At 37.2% G+C, this 23,753-nt stretch overlaps 1 protein-coding gene across 2 annotated transcripts; it reads right to left on the bottom strand.

Annotated features, from left to right (window-relative positions):
• Positions 1-23,136, bottom strand: LOC108331449 (isoamylase 3, chloroplastic). 2 transcript variants are annotated; one of them, XM_017566133.2, is made up of 24 exons: positions 22,666-23,136; positions 22,494-22,560; positions 22,337-22,405; positions 21,538-21,695; positions 20,530-20,623; positions 19,121-19,357; positions 18,773-18,877; positions 13,287-13,391; positions 12,814-12,948; positions 12,586-12,672; positions 12,041-12,092; positions 10,701-10,764; positions 10,206-10,305; positions 5,815-5,915; positions 5,235-5,286; positions 5,053-5,115; positions 3,471-3,560; positions 3,321-3,393; positions 3,100-3,179; positions 2,796-2,900; positions 2,627-2,725; positions 2,435-2,496; positions 2,167-2,275; positions 1-414 (listed from the first exon to the last, which is right to left on the bottom strand). In XM_017566133.2, exons 1-24 carry the CDS (start codon positions 22,794-22,796, stop codon positions 301-303), a joined length of 2,352 nt encoding a protein of 783 aa, XP_017421622.1. In that variant the 5' UTR covers positions 22,797-23,136; the 3' UTR covers positions 1-300. The 2 variants fall into 2 exon arrangements, with proteins under 2 accessions (XP_017421622.1, XP_017421623.1); XM_017566134.1 differs by lacking the exon at positions 22,666-23,136 and having other exon boundaries at positions 22,337-22,410; positions 22,494-22,566.
• Between the last annotated feature and the right edge of the window lie 617 nt (positions 23,137-23,753).

Raw genomic sequence — 23,753 nt, 5'->3', positions numbered from 1 at the left:
TTCAATATCAATTATTGACATTTATTCCAACTCTATAAAGAAAGGGCATTTATTCCATCCAAACGAAATTTACAATATAAACAATACACCTAACGCCATGTCTAGTTCCGTTCTGGAAATGAAAGACTTAAATGTTCCTCATACGCCTCTGTTCCTCTTGAACTGCAGCTGAAGCACAATACATTTTCATGCAGATACAGTAATATTTTCTTTGCAAATATGCATTACGCATACTCGTCTTCTAGTGCTAATGCTATAACTGCAGATAGTGCTTTTCCCCTATTCCTTTTAATGCAAAAGTCAAAACTTCGCCTCAAGAAGAATCGAGGAGTATGGAGCTATATTGTACGTGTTTCCAATGCTATGGACACCATCAAGAACAAAGTCGTCCGGTGATTTGAGATTAGTGTCCACCTGCATATGCGTCCATAATTCAAATTAGATAAAAAGTATGAGGAAGATCTCATATCGAATTACATTTAACAGTGGACTGATGCAACAAATAAAACCTTATTGCTCTTCAGAAGAAATATAAATTAGCAACCATAGAATCCAATCACACTTTGATAGATGTATTCTTTCGATCAAGTCAAAACCATAGACTTCCAACAAGATTATCCAAGGAGTGGGTGTGTTTTTTGTGGGGAGGGTAATGCTTGGCATTTTCAGAATAATTAATCTTTCTTTGAAGTTTGGATTTGACGCTAATCTTCGGCTAGGCTACGCCCTTACTCACAAATTGTGCCCACACCTTTGTCTTCTTCCCTGGGAGCCAAGGTTGCTCCTCAACTATTAATGCGCATAATCATGTTAAATTCTTATTGATCTTATCCAGAAGTGTCTAAGCGTCACAGATTTTCAGCACTTGCCACTCTGATTCTTAGAAATGGATATTAAATCAACAACCTATAATAATAAACTTCAAATCGGCAATAATGAGAAAACACACAATCTCATTAAATACTATGAAGCTAAAGCCTGAAGAAGCTGATGCGTTCAAGATTTTGAACTTTAAAAAAGTACGACGGGATTTTCTGTACTCTTTGGGTAAATATTTTTTCGGTAGTCTTGTTCCAGGGTCTATTCCTTTGTTGTTAAGACTAACGTATAAAAGAATAGTTCAAACCAAAATGTTAATTTATTAGGTGGAAAAACCTCTAGATCTAAGTTCAACATCAATTCCTTGACGCGAGACTCCTACAGAATTATTTCCATCTTATGACAAACTTTCATCGCGAAACTATCTAATCGTGAATATACCAATCCCAACCCTTGGGTATTTTCCTGTCCCTTTTCAGCCTAGAGTTTGGACACTCACGTTTTGCATCCAGTATTTGATTGGGCATGTTAATACAACTTCTAACATTTGTCCACCCAACCCAAAACTCAACAGCTGTCTCTAATGCCATATATCTGAGAAATGATGTTTTGACAATTCCTTTACCAACATCCAAGTAACATCTGAGTCAATTAATTAATGATGTTTTGACACATACTTAAGCAACTGGTTGTCAACTAGTTCAAAATTATGCTGCAGGTTGATGCATAGCTCTGTGTCAAGGAGAAGTGATGGCTTTATCCTTTTGTGGGTATGGTCATGACATCATGTGGTGGTGACTTAATCTTTGAATTGATGTATCTTGAAAGAGATTTTGTTGAATCTTAAAATTGTTCTCGGACATATGCATCTTTTAGCTTGTTGGAATAATGTTCTTTTCTCTTTCCATTTTAAGGATATTTGTTTTTCTAAATATAAATTCATTATTCACAATTTTGTAGTGATCCAAAACCGCCTAAACTTGCAGTAATCTACAATTCACATCTTGTGATGGTTTTTTATTACTAAAACTTGAATAATCTCAATTTTGAGAATAGAGCATAAAGATTCAACCTCTTTAAATGAAGGACTAATCGAACTATTCCATATTTATTGGGATTACAAATATGCTTAACCCATATGTAACTTTTAATAATAAGAAAGTCATCATTCTAGCAATCAGTAAGCCATCGTTATGAGAAGGGTAATTTACTTCTTTTTCTAGCAAAAGGTACCGGGAATTTGGGCAAGAGGTAAGCTTGCCATAAATATTCCTCTATGCATTGTAATTATGTATGCAAGCGAAAATAACGTATTTTTGGATATGCCCCAAAAATGGAAAATCTTACCACACGGAACCACTTTCTCTTTTCTGGAGGTGTGGGCAGCAGTGCTTTGATAAAGTAATCGTGAGCATTAAATGCCAAATAGACATCTGCCCCGCTCCTTTCATGAAGCCTGCATGCATATGCACAAACACAAGGGAAAACACGTGCTGTCAAGTCCATCACAGTTAAGTCTGATAGGGAACAATAGACATTCACTAATTAAAGTGTTAGAAAGAAGCACTGACTTATCTATCTCATTGCCCAATTAAAGATATACATATATTCTTACGTGAATGCAAGAAATCTGCTGTCATGATTGTCCCAATTGTCTTCATGCCATGTTATTTCATTCTGCAAAAAAATAGTTGTTGCATCAGCATAATGGAAGAGTATGCATTTCTTATAGAACTGCCTGCATCAATGTTTATCGCTTTAAAAATAAATCATGTGCAACAGCATAACGAAGCAGAGGATACTTTACCTTACTGAGAAAACTTTCATGACTGAATACTTCATGGGCATGCCTGTACTTTATCACCTTCGAGAAAAACCTGAAGTGATCACTCTTCCGGGCATCCAACTATCGAGCAGAAAGATAATGAGTTAAAAAATAGTTTCTTAATTGGTCTAGAGGGATGTAATAAACTTGCCTGATCCCACAAAAAATTATTTATGGCGGTATCATGCCCATAACTATTGTTATTTCCATTGCGAGTATGACCATATTCATCTCCCATTAGCATCATTGGTGTACCCTGGTCGTTCATTACAAAATTTTAAATCATTATTCTCTTTCAGTGATAGCATAATGCAAAACAAATGAAAATCATATATTGGTATCTTCAAGTTTTCTTCAAAAAAGGAAAATTAATCAAGACATAGTGTAACTATTTAAACTGCTTGTATATAAAAAAAAATAGGTTAAAAGGCACATTTTCCCCTTCATATATGCACCTGAGATATCATTAGTGCCAAGTGAAAGTTTTTCATTTGCCGTGATCGCAAAGCTCTTACACTAGCATCATCAGTTTCCCCTGCCAAGCAAATACAATTAACTAAAAGTTCAGCAAAAGGAAAATATTACAATCTCTGCCCAACAAAGAGACATTGGTACCATCATTTCCAACTAAAATATTATAGATTTAGTAGACAAGGAAGTACAATTTGAAAACTACCTTCGAAACCACAATTCCAACTAAAATTATCATTGCTACCATCATTTCCACCTTCCCCATTGGCTTCATTGTGCTACAAAAAACAAGAATCAGGGAATATACAATGTTTTGATGAATCATGACACATTGAAGAAAAGAATAAAGAATTACCTTCAAATTGTACGAAACAAGGTCACGCAAGGTGAATCCGTCGTGTGCAATAACAAAGTTGATACTATGATATGGCTTTCGCTTGTTCACCTGTTCGAACAAATGAAGGAAGCCGTCATTATAGAATTATTTGTACAGCAGCATAGTATGACAATTCATGAAATTAAGGTAAAAATCAGCTACAACATATCTTAGACCATTATTTCAATACACTAACTGAGTAGGACAGATATAAAATAAAAAAAGAGGCATGAATGGTGCATTTGGGTCGATTCATATGTTCCATTGATGATTAATAAGTAATGAGGAATATACTTACATAACCTAAGAGAAACTAACAACTAATAGTGTGTTTGGAAAATGAATTTTTAGAGGATAATTAAATTTTATGGGAAATTTGAAATATTTTATGACAAAAATATGTTGCTTGAATAAAAAAGCATTAAACAAAGTGAAATTCTGAAGATTTTTAAGAGTATTTTGATTATTTAAAATCATGAAATTTCAGATTCCATCTAAAAATAAAGTAAGAATGTGAAATTCTTTATAAACTTATTTCTCAAATTTACACGTCTTCTATCCTCATATTTTTTCATTAGCTTGACCTAGGCTAGGGCATCATCAGCTTGACCTAAGCCAGAGCATCATCAGCTTGACCTAAGCCAGAGCATCATCAGCTTGACCTCAACTGGGTTGTCATCAGCTTGGCCTTTGCCATGACGCTGTCGATTGTTGGCAAGATTATTCTCTCAGCCTATGTAACTTATAGTTTTTAGGTTTAATACATCATTTGGTCCCTACTTTTAGGGGTTTGGTTCAAAGTAATCCTACCTTTTAGGATTACTTTGAACCAAACCCCTAAAAGTAGAGACCAAATGATGTATTTATCTTTGAGACTATTTATATAACAATTTTTTCGTTGACATTGACATGAGCTTTTATATTACATTGTGGGATTATTTTTCTCCCTATTAAGACCGGTGTCATTTCTCTGTTGACACAACTAGTGTTACTTTTTGTCTGAACATAGCCTTGACCAACATTGGTTGAAAATCACCAAATAATATTTTTGAATCATTAAATACTGTTTAATATTAAAATAATTTTCTGTATTTCGTGGTAATTAAAGTACTCTCTTCAAACAAAGAAAAATTCAATAGATTGGAATTGAAACCAATTCAAATTCAATGCATTTTAATTTGTTTGAAATTGTGAATTCCCTTTCTAGACACATGGTAAATGATGACCCTACAAGTCTCATCATCTAACTTTAGGAGGGAATTAAAATATATAAACCAAATATTATAAATAATATTCTAACATTTCTAACGATATTCTATAAATAATTTTACTGCTTAATCTTCTTTATTTTGGGTCTGTGGTCCATCCTATCATAAAATGCTGCGTCTTTAGAATAATTTACGGTAGTTTAATCTAAGATTTTACCACGAAAAAGTTAAATTCCATAGTTGTTAGAGCTTAAAGTCATTCCTATGTCTCCACTTAACAACTTAAGGAGTTGGTCTTTGACATGATACAAACCCACGAAGTTAACAAACATAAATATCTATAAGTAGCTTACTCTGTAAAGATCAGAAGACCCAGCAATACGAGTAGCAAAGCTCCCCTTTACACCATAATCACCCTAGAACATGTTTATTTTTAGGAAACAACAAAAGGAACAAATCAAATAAGCCATAAATCAAGATAGATTGGACAATCTGGATGTATTTAAATTAAGCATCTTCTTACTATTAGAATTACCTTAATAAATTTCCGTACATCATCACGATATTTCCCATTCCATTCAGCCCACCTGCATCAAACATAAACCATTAATGGAACGTGTTTTCCTTTTAACAATAGATTACCTACTCCATGAAGAAATAATTTCCCGTACTTATGCAGAGATTATGTCCTGGAAATCATTATCAGCACCAAAATTAATATATTGATGCAGCTTGGATGGTGACTATTGGCACAGACATATAGATCACGTGACGATAGAGTGACCATTTCATACTATGAAGCTACAAACAATATCATGTTCAACCACCTTGAGGAATTCAATGGCAGAATTAGAACCGCCAAAGTAACTTTAGTGATGATTTTATGTTATATAACTTGTGGTGCAAAGTTGCAAGTGAGAATGTTGCAAGCAGAAAAAACAATGAATGACTCATGATAGCAAAACACTGAAATCAAGAATTAAACTAGTAACCTATACGCTGCCAAAATCAGTAAGATCTTCAACCTTCCGGATGTACAGGAGACTATAACAAAGACTATTCATAAGATAATTATATTTGCTTACAATTAGAAACATTAATAACAAAAAAATTACCGATCCCAATTTGGAAAACTCCCAACAAGATAAAGACCTCCACAATCCCAAGGCTCTGCAATAATTTTACATCTTGATAAGACTGCATCTCTAGCAATTGCCTGGAAAAGTAAATAAAAATTAGTTGACTGAAACATTAAAAATTATAAATTCTCAATTTTCTTGTTGACGGACAAAACCACTATTCAATTATTGTCTCCAAGTCTATAAATTGCATGTGTGGTTAAAACTAATAAAGTTAGGCAAAACCAAATCAACCAAAACTATTCAAAAACCAAATGAACTCCAATTCAAGCTTTCGTTGTCTCTAAATTTTTTATTTTGTCAGTTCTATTTGCCTTTAAACTCAAATTAGGATGGCCCTAAATTTCAACGTGGTGCCAAGGTCTTCAAGATCTGAAGGGTAAAATGAAGAAAAAGTGTCTTGCCCAGTCGTAAAGCTTATCTGTGCTTATTATCATTATACTTTCTACTACTTATGTTTCTTGTTCATTTTCACCAGGAGTTCAAACTAAAGTTTAGACCTAACAATTTGTCCTTTTAGGTTCATTAAATGCATCTAACCATAATTAACTAACTGTGGTTAACTAATCACGCAAGTAATTAACCCTAATTAACTAACCGTGGTTAACTAACCACGCAAGTAATTAACCCTAATTCACCCCTCACCCCTCACCCTAATTCACCCCTCACCCCTCACCATTGCCCTCACCCTTACCCTAACCTCAACCCTCACCCTGACTATCACCCTTGCCTTGATCCTAACCATAAACTCTAACCATCACACTGACCATCACACTAAACCTGACCATATACCTTACTTTGAACCCTAAACCCTAACCATCACCTTGATCTCGAATATGACCCTAACCTTACCTTGAGCCCAAGCCCTAGTCCTTACCTTAAGCCTTAGCCCTAGCCCTAGCCCTGACCTTGAGCCCTAGTCCTAGCCCTTACCTTGAGCCCTAGCCCTAGCCCTTACCTTGAGTCTTAGCCTTAAGCCTCAGCCTTAAGCCCTAGCTTAGATCTAGCAAGAGCCCTAGCCCTAGCCCTAGCCCTAGCCTTAAGCAATAGCCCTAGGCCTTGAGCCTTAACCTTAGCCATAGCCTTGAGCCCTAGCCCTAGCCTTAAGCAATAGCCCTAGCCTTGAGCAATAGCCCTAGGCCTTGAGCATTAACCTTGAGCCATAGCCTTGAGCCCTAGCCCTAGCCTAGCCCTAGCCTTAAGTCCTAGCCTAGCCCTAGCCTTGAGCCCTAACCTTGAGCCCTAACCTTAAGTCCTCCTAATCTTGAACCCTAGCCCTAGCCCTAACCCGCTAGTGATGATCCTTGGCCCTAGCCCTAGCTTTAAGCCCTAACCCTAGCCTTGCATCCTAGTCTTGAGCCTCAGTCTTGAGCCCTAACACGTTCTAGCTCAACCCCTAGACCTAGTAGCCCTCTAGCCTTGAGCCCTAGCCAATCCTAGCGTTGATCCCTAGACCTAGCCCTCTAGCATTGAGCCTAGCCTAGCCTTGAACCCTAGCCCTAGCTTTAGCCAAAAGCCCAAGCCTTAAGCCTTAACCTTGAGCCCTACCCTTAGTCATGGGTCCTAGCCCTAGCCTTAAGCCCTAGCCTTTAGCCCTGAGCCCTAGTTCTAGAGCTAGCCTTGAGCCGTAGCATTGAACCTCAAGCTCGAGCCCTAGCCTAGCTTTAGCCAAAGCCCTAACCCCTAACCTAGCTTTAGCCAAAGCCATAGCCTTAAGTCCTAGCCTTGAGCCTTAGCCATGAGCCCTAGCCTTGAGCCCTAGCCCCATAGCCCCATAGCCTTAAGTCCTAGTCCCCTAGCCTTGATTTCTAGCCCTAGCCCTAGTCTTGAGCCCTAGCCTTGACCCATAGCCAGACCTAGTCTTGAGCCTTAGCCCTTGTCTTGAGCCCTAACCCAGCCTTGAGCCTTAGCCTAGAGTACAAACCTTGAGCCCTAATCCTAGCTCGAGCCTTACCCTAGCTCTAGTCCGAGCCTTGAACCTAACCTAATCGTAGCCTTGATCCCTAGCCCTAGCCTAACCATGTGCCCTAGTCTTGAGCGTTAGTCCTAGCCTTAACCTTGAGCCCTAGCCTTGAGCCTTAACCTTAGCCTCAACCCTAGCCCCCTAGCCTTGAGCCCTATCCCTAGCCTTAAGCTCCTGAGTCCTAACCTTGAGCTTAACCCTAGCCTTAGCCCTAGCCTTGAGCTAGCCCTAGCCCTAGCCCCCTAGCCTTGAGCCCTAGCCCTAGCCCTTGCCTTGAGCCCTAGACCTAGTCTTGAGTCCTAGCTTGAGCCCTAATCCTAGCTCTAGCTTGAGCCTTACCCTAGCTTTAGCCCGAGCCTTGAGCCCTTACCGTAGCCTTGATCCCTAGCCCTAGTCTTGAGCGCTAGTCATAGCCCTAGCCTTGAGCATTAGTCCTAGCCTTAACCTTAAGCCCTAGCCTTGAGCCTTAGCCTTGAGTCCTAGCCCTAGCCCTAGCGCTAGCCTTGAGCATTAACCCTAACCTTGAGCCCTAACCTAGCCTTGAGCCCTAGCCGCCTTGAGCCCTACCCCTACGCCTGGCCTTGAACCCTAGGCTTGAGCCCTAACCTTAGCCCTCTAACCTTAAGCCCTAGCCCTTGCCTTGAGCCCTCAACCTCAAGCCCTCAGCCTCGAGCCCTAACTCTAGCCAAAGCCCTAGTCTTGAGCCCTAGCCCTAGCCCTAGCCTTGAGCCCTAGCCCTATCCCCCTAGCCTCGAGCCCTAGCCCTTGCCTTGAGCCCTAGCCTTAGTCCTAGCCTTGAGCCCTAGCTTTATCCTTAAGCCCTAGCCCTAGCCCTAGCCTTGAGCCCTAGCCCTAGCCCTAGCCTTGAGCCCTAGCCCTAGCCCTTGGCTTGAGCCCCAGCCTTGAGCCCAGCCTTGAGCCCTAGCCCTCTAGTTTTGAGCCCTAACCTAGCCTTGAGCCTTATCCCTAGCCTTAAGCCTTATCCTTAGCCTTGAGCGTTAGCCCTAGCCTTAAGCCCCAACCTTAAGCCTTAACCCTAGCCTTAGCCCGAGCTCTAACCCTAGCCCCCAGCCCCCTAACCTTGAGCCTAACCCTAGCTTTGAGCCTTAGCCTTAAGTCCTAGTTCGAGCCCTAGCCTTGAGCCCTAGCTCAAGCCCTAGCCTTGAGTCCAAGTTCGAGCCCTAGCCTTGAACCCTAGCCTTGAGCCTTAGCCTTGAGCCCTAGCCTTGAACCCTAGCCCGAGCCATAGCCTTGCCCTAGCCCAAGCCTGAGCCTTAAGCCCTAACCCAAGCATTGAGCCCTAGCCTTGAGCCTTAACCTTGAGCCCTAGCCTTGACTCCTAACCTTGAGCCCTAACCCTAACCCTAGTCTTAAGCCTTAACTATAGTTCTGAGCCCTTAGCCTGAGCCTTGAGCCCTAGGCCTTAGCCCTGAACCCTAGCTCTGAGCCTTGAGCCTAGTGGTTGGGCCCATCCTGCCCCACCCTAACCATCATCCTAACTTGACTTTCACCCTAAACCCTTACTTGAACCCTAACCTAAACCCTAGACCTTAACCTTATCCCTGACTCCTCGAACCCTAACCATCACTCTAACCCCTAATCCTAAACCTAACCATCACCCTAAACCCTGACCATCACCTTGACCCCGAGCAATAACCATCACCTTGACCTTGAACACTAACCATCACCTTAATCCTAACCCTGAACCTTGATCTAAACCTCACACCAAACCTTGACCAACCATAACCCTGGCCCTCACCATGACCTTGAACTTTAACTCTCACCATGACCCTAGACCTTAACCATCACTCTAATTATGACTTTAACCCTTATCCTAACCATCACCCTAACCCTAAACCGTGACCTTGACCCTAACGTTAACATTATCCTTTATCCTAACCCTTACCTTGAATACGGATCATCAACCTAACATTGACCATCACCTTAACCCTAACTTTAACCTTCACCCTAACCCTGACCATCACCTTAACCATCATTTTGACTCTGACCTTAACCCCTGAACCTTGACCATCACCCTGACCCTAAACCTTGACCATCATCCTAACCCTGATTTTGACCCTTACCCTAACCATCATTTTGATTTGAAACCAACTCTTTCCCTAAACCTTGAACTCTTATCCTAACCTTTACCCTACTCTCACCTTGACCCTCTCCACGAAGCCTTACCTAGACCCTCACCCTAAATCTTGGCCTTAAACCCTCACCTTGACCTCTCCACGAAGCCTTATCTTGACCCTCACCCTAAATCTTGGCCTTAAACTCTCACCCCTCACCTTCACACCTTCATCCTCACTCTCATCCCAATGGTTGAACTAACTGATAAGTACCATACCAAATGACAGTTGAATTCATTAAACATATCTCATGCAAATTAATAAGTTACCCTAATAATTGGGGGGGCATTAAGGGGGGAGCCATCAATTCCTCGACACAGAACACTTGCAAGATCAAATCGAAATCCATCCACATGATATTCGGTGACCCTACAATAAAGCAAATTATTATTAAAAAACACAACAGTGCTTACTAGGAACTAAAATGAAAACTATGACTTAAGTTAGTTTGGAAATGATAGCATTTGCAATGCTAAAAGATGATTCCTGTCATTTAAAAAAATTAATAACAATAGTTATGCCTTACCGGACCCTCATGCAAACATGCCAGTTTTATTGATTGCCATGTAAAATAGAATCACGGGAAGGGGGACAACGGACAGAAATTTTGACAACGGAGAGCTTCATGAAAATGTATCAATTTAAGACACCAAAAATCTAAAATTCTTATGTATTAATTCCGATTTTCTTTCATGAAAGAAATCAAGTCATATGAAGACATACAATTCAGAATTAAAAAATAACGTTGTGTAAGTAGTCCATACCAGTGTCTTAGGCTGTCAAGAATTAGCTCCATAACCACAGCATGGTTACAGTTTAATGTATTACCTGGGGATAAACAGTCATGTGAAGTGAGAAGCTTTAATGTTGATATCAATATACCAAAATTATGTTAGTAATAACAGAAATATAAAAAAAAATTACACAGAAAGAAAGTATTGCATATTAAATGTCCTCAAATAAGAAGGCACAGCTCGACATAATGGAAGTTTTCATAAAATTAAAGAGAACCCTGGTTGCACAAACAGAAGGTTAATAAAGGACTACTACATAGCTTCAGGTATCTAGATTTTCATAAAGGTCATGTGAAGGTGGAAGTGATGATACGTCCCCCACACTGAGCATTAACAAAATTGGGCCTAGACCAATTTACAGGTAAGCCAAGGCTTGACATAGACTAACCCAACAGTGCAATCTAGTACTGTTTTATATCTACACAACTTTGTAAATATTTATGATCTGTCTTCTTCATTTTTTTCTTAGTATTTGTCCCTCATGTTAGTTTGCTCTCAAAATATATTTATTTTTGTAAGAGTAAGTGTTGTAGATTTCCCATCAGCTAGAGTCAAATTAAAGTATGTCCTGCCCTAAGCATGAGATAATGTGTTGAAGATCTTATATCGACAAGAGAGATTATTAAAGTATGGTATATAAATAGATACAAACCTCATCTTACAAATTGATTTTGTAGGATTAAGTTAGGCCTAAATCTATTTTAAGTAAGCATAATAAAAATGTTAGTTTAAGGATTTAGGAACACACACACACACACAAAAACGTAACAATTTTATAAGATTAAAAGTAATAATTTTTTATTATAGGAAGACAGTAAAAAAAATTACTAAATCAAAATATTGCTTCTCTTTTCAAAATGAATATAACAAAAAAAAACAGTAATTACTTCTTTTCAAAGTAGCACATGAAGCACAGCTGTTGTCTAATTTCTTGTGTACATTCAAAGTTGAAATGTCTCAACAAGGCAGTTAACAATTGCAAATTAAGATTATGATGTCAATTATTTCCTTTGATGTAGTCTCAATAGTGGACTAAATCGACATTAATCCTGAACCTAACACACTTTATATGAGGGTTGGGGCTTTTTCAAGTGGGTCAGTAAAAAGGAGGTTATTTTAAGGGTGGGTTCAGTAGGTCACAAGTCAAATTGACAAGTCTAATCAAATTAAAATAGAAAATATATATATATATATATATATGTATATATATTCAATAGTATAACTTAAAAATAGGTGCGTGAAGTTGTAAATTTGTATGAATAAAGCTAGAAGGATAGAATCTTAATGGTTAGACCAAGATATAAAATTACCACAGCCAGAGAAGTTCAGCAATTGCCCATTATTGTCCAGCATGTAATAAACCTGCAGAAATGAAGAAAGTTTTCATTAAGAAAAAACAATCATTTTTAACATTCTATATAACTAACATCACAGAATAATTTTGTTAGTGAATAGATGACCTCAAAGCTAAATAGTGTTTCCAACGACAGGTAAAGTACTCGAGAGAGAAATTCCCCAGGAATAGTTTTAAATTGTTGTAGAATTATAAAATGAGAGAAAGTTGTCATTATACCCCTAAAATTTATTAGAAAACTGAATTAATCTATCTTTTAAATTATTTCTTGTCTTTTTCATACCTCAACCTATATACATAACTTATGTTATTGTGGGTTCTTATCAATTATTGTTAACTGAAAAAACAAGATGTATGAAGTTATTTCCACTCATCAGGTAAAGTAGACTGTGTATAGGACTAACCAATTCATAAGATGACTGCAAGAGTTAACTTCACTTCAGGTATCCTAACATGCAAGTAACACAATCTGTCAAAACAATAGTTGCAAATTGAAGTTACCTTATTATCTATGCCACGGAATGAGGTAGTGTAAGGATTGGCATCATCAGCCTCATTAGTATGATTATAGACCACATCCAAAATAACCTGTGTACGGATAAGATTTAGTGAAAGAGCCAACAGGTATATAAGACTTGAGATAATATAAAATAAGAGAAAACCAGAAAATAACAATGTCAAGCAGACTTCCACTCAAAGGTTGTGATACTATAATATTAACATCACTACCTCTATACCAGAAGAATGTAAGGCTTTAACCATCTCTTTGAACTCTCGAGAAGCATTAACTGATCCTCCACCAGCACTAGCATAGCGACTCATAGGAGAAAAGAAATTTATTGTAGAATAACCCCACGTATTAATCTTGGAAAGAAAAAATACAACCATTAGTCATATATGACATAGCAGCCACTTGGTAAACCAAAGTTACATATTCAGAATTTCTTCAATGGTCAAAGAAATATACATATCCCAAACATAGTTGGTCTTTTAATATTTGCATATTAACTCTGCATATCAAAATAAACTTATGCTTCCAATATGTATTCAGTTATAATGCATTGAGTTTCTTCAGAGATCAATTATAATCAGCAGAACCCCTTTATTTATTTATTTATTTATTGGAAATATACAGTACCTAAGGAAGAGCTTCAATATTAACTTTGATACAAAAAACAAAGAAAAATAATTTTCTAGATTACCATGTGATCTCTGGGATTTTGACGCCTCTGGAATTCCAACTCATCAAACTCAAAGACAGGCAGCAATTCTACTGCGTTGATACCAAGCTCTAGAAGGTGTGGAATCTACTAGACAAACAATAAATTAAGTTTAAATAAAGAAAGAGAATAAATTTTCCTGAGTCAAGATTTGTTGTGGCATGTATTCTTATATGACATATCAAAGAAATTTTAGATAGGCCCAATATAGCTTAGCTCTCCTTGAACAGTCTATCCTATCCTTTGGATTTGAGTTGAGTTACCTCTTAGACTCTTCTAACAGAAACAAATCAATCTAGAGGTGGGAGAAGGAGATACCTTTATATCACCTTTAGCAAAAAGTCAATGTTATTCCATAAGGGTTTAAAATTGCTGCAGAACTTCAACATTACATTACGAAAGTAACATAATCCCAATATTCAAATCCCCCCTTTTGTCAGTAAAACATCTTTTACTCAGCTGTTTATATTTTAACGCTTGAGGCAAAGGAAAGCTTGCTTCACTCGTGTTGAAATGTATTATGCATATGTTACTGTGTAGCTACTGTGTAGCCCAACTTTGATGGTTGGGATTAATTCCCACCTACTACATACTCTATTTATAGAGTATCACACATTGTAATATATTATCTAAGAAATAAAAACTACTTATGTAGTTATTTAACATGGTATCAAGAGCGGGACAAAATCTGGCTTCTGTCATCTCCGTCACCACCGCCGCCGTCGCCGCCGCCGTCACCGCCGCCGTCGCCACCGCCGCCGTCGCCACCGCCGCTGTCCACCGTCGCCTTTCCTCCGGCGAAGTCAAGGGTTAGGTTCGCCCTGAGAAGCGCGACCCAACCCTGGTGGTCGCCGTCTCATTCGTCGCCGCACGCTCCCACACGCGCCACCTTTCTCCGGCGAGTCTCAGGCGCGTGCATCTCACGCGCCACCCTCCCGGTGTCAGAGCGACACCGCGTCTCCACCAGTCGTCTCGCCTGAGCTCCCTGAGCGTGTTTAGGCACTTCGTTTTGTGTTCTGGTGTTTTTGTTCAAGACCTAGGGTTTTTCTCCCTAAAGTTATTTGTCTCTGTTTCAGTTTTTTTTTCAGATCTGGAATGGCTTCTTCTGGAATTAATTCTTCCTTCTCTGCAACTCCTATCATTACATCTGCAAAGTTGAATTGGAAAAATTATTTGTCATGGTCTTCTGCGGTGGAATTATGGTTTCTTGGTCAAGGACACCATAATCACCTTGAACAAGATGCATCTATGGTCTCGGAGGAAGAAAAACCCCAATGGCAGAAACTAGACTTCCAGTTATGTGTTGTGTTGTGGCAATCGGTTGAACAAGAAGTTCTAGATATAATGAGACCTTACAAGACTTGTTTCTCTTTTTGGAAAAGAGCTCAAGATATTTTTGCTAATGATATACAAAGACTTTTTGATGCAACCGAAAAAGTATCCTCTCTCAAACAAGTCAATCACGATATGATTTCTCATATAGCAAAGGCTAGAGCTGCAGTAGAAGAATTAAAAACATTCTTCGTAGCTGATTCATTAGAAAGTATTAACAAAAGACTTGACAAGTATTACATGGTCTTAATCCTTAGAAGTTTGCACTCTGATTTTGATCATGTCCGTGATCAAGTTTTAGCAGGAGATCAAATCCCGTCAATGGATAATTTGGTTACTCGACTCCTTCGAGTACCTACTTTAGTGAAAGAAGGGAATTCAACTGATGTTATTGAAACTGCAGCAATGGTAGTTCCACAAGGAAGAGGAAGAGGTAGGAGTACTCGAGGAGGTCGTGGAGGTCGAAGTGGGCGTGTGCAATGCTCATACTGTAAGAAAATTGGCCACACCCAGGAAAGATGTTATTCTTTACATGGTTTTCCTGATAAAACTGTGCAGGTGTTTAGATCTGATATTCCAGAATCTAAAATTTCCGACGAAGAATATCGAGAATTTTTAAGGTACAAATCTGAAAAATCTACCAATCTTGATCAATCATCAACGGCATGCATTTCTCAAACTAGAGAAAGTCAAAATTCATGGATACTTGATTCAGGTGCTTCAGATCATCTCTCTGGTAACCTCCCTTCATTTTACTCCATTTCCTCTCAAAAAATTCCTAATTTAATTACTGTTGCCAATGGATCCAAAGTAGCATCTCAAGGAATTGGCAAAGTTTCATTATCTCCTTCCTTAAATTTAAATTCTGTTTTGTACATTCCTCATTGTCCTTATAATTTAATCTCTTTAAGTCAATTGACTCGTTCACTAAATTGTTCCGTAACTTTTACTGCAAATTCCTTTGTTATACAGGAACATGGAACGGGACGTCTGATTGGGGAAGGACGTGAGTCACGGGGACTTTATTATCTAAAGCCTAGTTCATCTGTTTCCTGTCTTTCAACTTTATCTCCTAAACTTTTGCATGATCGTTTAGGTCACCCAAGTTTGTCTAAATTAAAAATGATGGTTCCAAATCTTAAAAACATTAGTGTCTTAGATTGTGAGTCTTGTCAGTTAGGGAAACATGTTCGATCTTCCTATCCAAAGACATCTGAGACACGATGTAATTCTGCTTTTTCCACTATTCACTCTGATATTTGGGGACCAAGTCGTGTTACTTCCTTTGGTTTTAACTATTTTGTTACCTTTATTGATGAGTTCTCTAGATGTACCTGGGTTTATCTAATGAAAGAGAGATCTGAACTTTTAGACATATTTATGTCCTTTTTTAATGAAATTCAGAACCAATTTGGAAAGACAATTAAAATTCTCAGGAGTGATAATGCCAAAGAATATTTTTCTAGTAAACTCTCATCCTTTTTATCATCTAAAGGAATCTTACATAGGTCAACATGTCCTCATACTCCACAACAAAATGGTATAGCTGAAAGAAAGAATAGACATCTCATTGAAACTGCACGTTCCCTGATGTTAAATACTAATGTTCCTATTCATCATTGGGGGGATGCTGTCCTCACTGCCTGTGTTTTGATAAATAGGATGCCTTCTTCTTCCCTTGATAATAAGATTCCTTACTCCATAATTTTTCCACACGATCCTCTATATCATGTCTCTCCACGTGTGTTTGGGAGTACCTGTTTTGTTCATAATGTCTCTCCTGGTCTTGATAAACTTTCTCCAAAGTCTATTAAGTGTGTCTTTTTAGGATATTCTCGTCTTCAAAAAGGATATAAATGTTATTCTCCCTCAACAAAAAGATACTATATGTCTTCTGATGTCACATTTTTTGAAGATACACCCTTCTTCACCTCCTCTAAGCAAGAATGTTCATCTGTTCAAAACATGCTTCCTATCCCATCATGTGATCCCTTAGTCATTCCTACTTCTTCAGTTCCCAATCACACTCAAAATGCAGATGACATTATTCAACCACCTCCTCCCTTGCCTGAAGATCCTCGAGACTCAGCTCCTTCTTCACCAGATTCCCAGACCATGGATCCTTCACCCTCTGTTGAATCTGATCAGGCTTGGCCTATTGCTCTTCGGAAAGGTATTCGATCAACTCGTAATCCTTATCCTGTTTATAACTTTTTAAGTTACCATCGTTTGTCTCCTACCTATTTCTCCTTTGTTTCCTCTCTTTCTAACATCAAAGTTCCTAATAATGTTCGTGAGGCACTTGATCACCCTGGATGGCGACAAGCCATGATTGATGAAATGCAGGCACTTGACAATAGTGGTACTTGGGAACTTGTATCTCTTCCTCCTGGTAAGAAACCTGTGGGATGTAGATGGGTTTATGCTATTAAAGATGGTCCTACTGGTGCAATTGATCGGCTAAAAGCTCGTCTAGTAGCAAAGGGATATACTCAGATTTATGGTCTCGATTATTGTGATACATTTTCTCCTGTAGCCAAAATCAGTAGTGTTCGTCTTTTTCTTGCCATGGCTGCCATTCGACAGTGGCCACTTCATCAACTGGACATTAAAAATGCCTTTCTTCATGGTGATCTGGAAGAGGAGATATACATGGAGCAACCTCCTGGATTTCGTCGTGCTGCTCAGGGGGAGTCTAATTTAGTTTGTAAATTACGTCGTTCACTTTATGGTTTGAAACAATCACCTCGAGCTTGGTTTGGTAAATTTAGTCGTGTTGTGCAACAATTTGGATTGACACGATGTGAAGCCGATCATTCAGTATTTTATGGGCATTCTACTCCTAACAAATGTGTTTATCTTATGGTCTATGTTGACGATATTGTGATTACAGGAAATGATGTTGCGAGAATTGCTCAATTAAAAGATCACTTGTTCAACCACTTCCAAACCAAAGACCTAGGTCGGTTGAAATACTTCCTTGGTATTGAAGTGGCACAATCAAAAGAAGGAGTCGTCATTTCACAAAGAAAATATGCCCTTGATATTTTGGAGGAAACAGGTCTTACAGATTGCAAGCCTATTGATAGTCCTATGGACTCAAATCAAAAGTTAATGAGAGACCATGGTGAACTTTTCTCAGATCCAGAAAGATACAGAAGGTTGGTGGGAAAACTAATATATCTTACTATAACAAGACCTGACCTTTCCTATCCAGTGGGAGTTGTGAGCCAATTTATGCAAAATCCACATATTGATCATTGGAATGCTGTAATACGCATCCTTAGATATGTAAAAGGGAATCCAGGACAAGGAGTGTTATATGAAAATAAGGGAAGTTCTGAGGTAGAAGGATATTGTGATGCAGATTGGGCTGGTTGTCCAAATGATCGAAGATCTACCACAGGATATTGTATACTCCTTGGAGGCAATCTTGTATCTTGGAAAAGCAAGAAACAAAGTGTTATTGCTCGATCTAGTGCAGAAGCAGAATATCGTTCTATGGCCTTGGCTACCTGTGAACTCATGTGGATCAAACAATTCCTTCAGGAATTAAAATTCTGTGAAAATAAGACTATGAAGTTGTATTGTGACAATCAAGCAGCTCTTCACATTGCCTCTAATCCAGTGTTTCACGAAAGAACAAAACACATAGAAGTTGATTGTCATTTCATCAGAGAAAAGCTATTGTCCAAGGATCTCATTACAGAATTTGTCAGTTCTAATGAACAACTTGCAGATATTTTGACTAAGTCTTTAAGAGGGCCCAGAATTCAGTTTATATGTTCCAAGCTTGGTGCATATGATCTATATGCTCCAGCTTGAGGGGGAGTGTTGAAATGTATTATGCATATGTTACTGTGTAGCTACTGTGTAGCCCAACTTTGATGGTTGGGATTAATTCCCACCTACTACATACTCTATTTATAGAGTATCACACATTGTAATATATTATCTAAGAAATAAAAACTACTTATGTAGTTATTTAACAACTCGATTTCATATCAAGGATTTCATTAGGTTCAAAACTGCTACAATTTGATACGTTTTGGGCAAACACTTCCCAAGGAAATATAACTTTCAAAAAAAGTTACAGTGATGCTTCATATTTTTCTTAATTATAGTACAAATATTACCTTTTCAATCACACCGAGATAGCTACCACGAATTTTGCTGTCCAAACCACTAGATTCATCAATTGTAAATGCACGGACATTCATCTCATATATAACGAGATCTTTCTGCATTAGCAGCAATAAAAATAATGAAAATGGAAGCAAGCATTAGACTTCATTCAACCAGAAATATATTCTCAGTCAAAATGAAGAGCATACATCAAGTCTTATAGCACACAAAGCAAAGGTAGAATGCTAGCTATAGACATAGTTATGCATAAATCAGCTTGTACAAAACCTTGATCTAGCAAAAATGTTGTGATGAACATCGTTTACAAGCAATGGCAGGCATTTGTGCTGGGAAAATACCTCAGAAATATTTGGAAGCTTGTAATTTTCTCCCCAATCGAAAGGCAAGCTGTCAAAATCATATGTGCCAAGAAACTTAGACAACTTCATGCTAATATCCCCAAAATATCTTCGGCCGTCAACTAGTTTTGCATAAGGATCAACAAGCACAATGTTGCTGTCAAATCGATGCCCCTTACCCCAGTCTTGAGGTCCATCTATGCGATATCCGTATAGAACATTGCTTCGAGGAAGATCCTGCCATTAAAAGTTGTAAATATACTTGAATGCTTATTTTAGTCAACTTCTAATAGAACTAGGTCACGTCAAAAGAAAATCAAGAAAATAGATAAAGTGATAGAAAAGTTTATTATTCTCCAGTACAAGTGTGCAACTCTTATGTAAAGCCATTGGTTCGAGTACTTATCGTTGAAAAAAGTGATGGCGTTATCTAAAATGTGTACTAGGTTAAATAAGAGAAGTTTAATGTAGATGTATTTATTTATGACAGATATCCACATTATTTAACCCTATTAGTATATGAAACCAGGAAAATATTTCAAAAACTGATCCAACATGAATATGTTAGATGTGATTATAGCAAGGTTAATTTACAATAAAAAAGCAAAAAATTCAACCAGGAAGTGTGCCCAATTGCATAAAGAAATATCAATCAAAATTTAATAATAATCACCACACAAGTTCAAAATCAACCAAGTTAAATGAAAAAAAAAAATCAATCAAGTTTCCTATGAGTATATTGACATGGTGTTTAATAGAACAGAATCTTTATTAGACATGACAATGGGAAATTATAACAAAGGGGGAAGTGAGCAGATCCTTAACAATGAAAGAAATTGTTGACAGGTGTTGTCCTATTTCAACAGGGTATTTCCTCCTTAAAGAAATTTATTCTACATATACGTATTTCAATATAAAAATAAGGAGGAAGTAAGTAAAAGCTTACACGAAATTTTAATATATGTTTTCATCTACACAGTCATCATGGTATAACAGCAACAAATTTAATACATAACTTCCAATTACATTTAAAACTTTTAAAAATCTACATCACCATTCCACAGTAAAGTAACTCGTGTGGGAATCTGATGTAATTATCTAAACAAACATGCCAGATACAATTCCCACCACACTGACAATATATTATAGAAAAATGCAGGTACAACAATAAAGTTGATTTTTGTCTGCTCAACCCAACATTTCTGACAAAAATTAACGAAGGTATTACATAAAAATATACAAATTTTATGCTCAAATATGCAGAACAGTATTATTTATTTAAACAATTTTGAAAGCTACTTGGTAATTGTGAAGGTATTGTACTTTTGAAGTTGTTACAGAATCTATAACAACAATTTCAGCAGAAGACCAAGGCAAGGCCAAAGTCCAGGTAGTCTAATAGCATATACCTCAATACAAATGTGCCAAATGTCCCCAGTTTTGTTCAAATCAGGATCCAATACCATTTCTATCATGCCGCCATTCAATATGCCAATACTTCCCCTACAAAAGAAAAAGTGTGCAAAGCAAAAGGAAGCCAATAAATTTGTGGCTATATTTAACTTTTTTTAAGAACTAGAGTCAAAGCATAAAGTTCAATGGCTAGATAATTCAGGCAATATTGCAGTCAAGAAAATATCTTACCAAGACAAAGAACATTTATGTTGCAATTTGCACCTCATCTAAGCCACCCCACCCCACCCCCACCCAAAAATAAAACATATAATCATGCTACAGAAGAGAACTCCAAATATTAGAAAGATTTAGCAGTCTGCACCCTCTTCCAAATTTTATCAGGACCTTAATGAAAAAGAAAATCCTCAAAAATTGGACTTATACAACAAGATGGAGCTAAATCTTTAATTGACCGAGGACAAGAAAGATTGAACTGAAGGCCATTTTGTCAATAAGGACTACCTAAAAGCCTAAGTTAGTACATTAGGGTCAATTAATAGTTATAGTAGATATATAACCTTAATACCCATAAACCAAAGCTACAATAAAAAAGCACCTGATAGTGTATAGTATGAACAATATCCAAAGTTTCAGTATTTAAGTTGCTCCAGTACCATGAGGTCATTCCAAAAGAAACCCAATCAATATAACCATGTGAAACTGCTTGTGACACACATTAATATCTTGAGCGTAAATGCTTTAAGCTTTCAAAATTGATCTCAAAAAGAATTAGATATTGAATCTTTATTAATAAAGTTCTTGCGTCATGTATTACAGTTTTGAGGAAGTATACGAAACATGAATGATAGTCAATGCTAGAAACTAAACAATCATGACAATAATGCTTACATGTAGCTAAAATAAAATTAAACAAACTACATTTTTTAAATATATACTCAGGTTTATGAAATAATTTAGAGCTTGAACTAATCTCATCTTACATAAAGAATATTTAAATTTACCTCTCAGGAAGGACCAAACAAAGTGTGACAGCAGTTGCATGTCGTGAAAAAATAGAAAAATTGATGCCACTGTCAACTTCTGATACACCCAATGGAAATGCCTGGCCTGGTAAAGTTTTCCATGATGGTCTGCTCTCTATTACTTTGGAGGATTCTTCCTGGAATTGATAAATATATTGATGTCCTTCAAAAGTAGATAAGCAAGGTGGCACTTATCATAATTGAAGTGCTCTATTTGTTACTCAGGAAAAACTTTTGCTATGAGATGTATAAATCTTTTAAAGTGCGCTATTTAGACTGGCTACTAAACCTATGCAAATTTACATCAAGTTCATCCCACTTTATTTGCTTCTACAATTAAAATTTGAACTTTTAATGTCTTCTAGAAGTAATGAGACTAACATCAAAATTTAGAAAGGTTTCCTATCCGTGAACCTTGCTCTTTTTTATATCACATTGACAGATTATAGACATAAATTTTATTTGAGTAAACTTTTTCGTAGTCATTTATTTATAGGAGAAAAATTTGATAAGGAAACATAAAATAGCTTACGAATAATTTCAAAATAATCTGAATTTCTATGAATTAGCTTATGCATAAGATCCAATATTTTAGCGTTGGGAGAAAATCGTTTTATTTTTTCCTAGAAAGCTTTCAAAGAAATTTCTCTAAACAAACCCATACATTAAATATCAAGTTGCATTACAAATTCCAGCTGTGCTACAATCACGGCCTCTGATATTTACGAAATAAAAGTTTTCATCTAAGGCCAGTGACGCATGTTAATGACATAAATACCTCAAGAACCCCTTCTTGAGCACGACCGCCATAAGCATTAGGTGTCCTGTGTTTGGAACGATCCATTGTCTAACCTATGCCAAAATTTTCAATCAAAATTTAAAATAACTATGAGAAACCACTCCAAGAACTTCAAGAATGCATTAAAATAACGTACCTCGCTAAAAACTCCATGTTCATCGTTCGTTATGCTTCCCGATGCTTGCTTCATAAACCTCACCGGCCTAACAATAAAACCAAATGACAATTCTCGAAAACACTTGCGCTCAGTAATAACCTAATATTCTTGCTTGTTACAACCAGTGGATGCAAAATTGAAAGCGGAGTACCTTACGCCACGGACTGACGAATTTCCGGTGAACGAACAGCGGCCGGCGTTGTTTCTTGCGGAAAACACCGAAGCGAAAAGTGTGGATTGGGATGCGACTTTTGAACCGCAGAGTAATGGCTGGAGGGGCATCGTGAGTGGAGAAGTGAAAGACGTGATCTGATTGTGTTATTTTGATGAAGACGAAAATGAGTAGTTGGAAATGGAGTGTTGCTGTGGCGATGAATGAGGTTGAGCGGTGGTGCTCTGGATATTTGTGTCACGGCAAGGAAGCAAGCAATGCGAAATTCATGTCTGACACGTGAACGGTAGTTTGGGAATAGAGACGAGAACGTGACGGTCGAGTTCTGTCCGGTGTTGCATTATTGGGACATGCGTCTTTTTCCTTATAAAATATCTCACTCATCACCACACTTCTCACTGCTAAATGCAGATCATCTACGTTTTATGTATGAACCGCCCAAAAATGCAATTGTATCCAATGGTTCGTAAGCTTTAAATTTGTGTTTACTAAACCATCTAAACACTTTAGCGGTGAGATTGGGAACCGCACACCTGGCAGTCCTCAAATGAATGCAGGAGAACTGGTTCTCTGAATATTACACAGGTTTGATTGATGGAAAACAAATTGAATATTTATTTTTATTTTATTTATTTAAATTTTTTAAGGGTTAAATGTATTTTTTTAATTTTAGAATTAGTTGTTTTTTTAAACTTTATAGATATATTTAGTCTTTTCTCTTTAAATTATTTATGCTATTTGACACCGTTTTAATATTAACTAATAAATATGTTTAAAATATTAAATAAATTTAATAAAATTTGATTAAAAAAATTAAATTTATTTACATTGAATCAAAATTTCAAAAGATAAATTAATTCTAATTTTTTTAAAAGTAAAAACATATTTAACTATTTTTTAGTAAAGGAATATTGTCCTTTAGTATTTTAGGGGGAAAAAGATAATAATGATAAAGCTAATATCATGAAAATTTTCATTGGTAAGAATTTCATTTCAAAATACATAAATACAAAAAAGTATAAGTTCTTTTTCAGTATAGAAAACATTATTTCATTTAAAAAAACTTA

The sequence above is a fragment of the Vigna angularis genome, chromosome 4, assembly GCF_016808095.1.
Source record: "Vigna angularis cultivar LongXiaoDou No.4 chromosome 4, ASM1680809v1, whole genome shotgun sequence".
NCBI lineage: Eukaryota > Viridiplantae > Streptophyta > Magnoliopsida > Fabales > Fabaceae > Vigna > Vigna angularis.
This window is presented reverse-complemented; position numbering and strand designations above follow the sequence as displayed.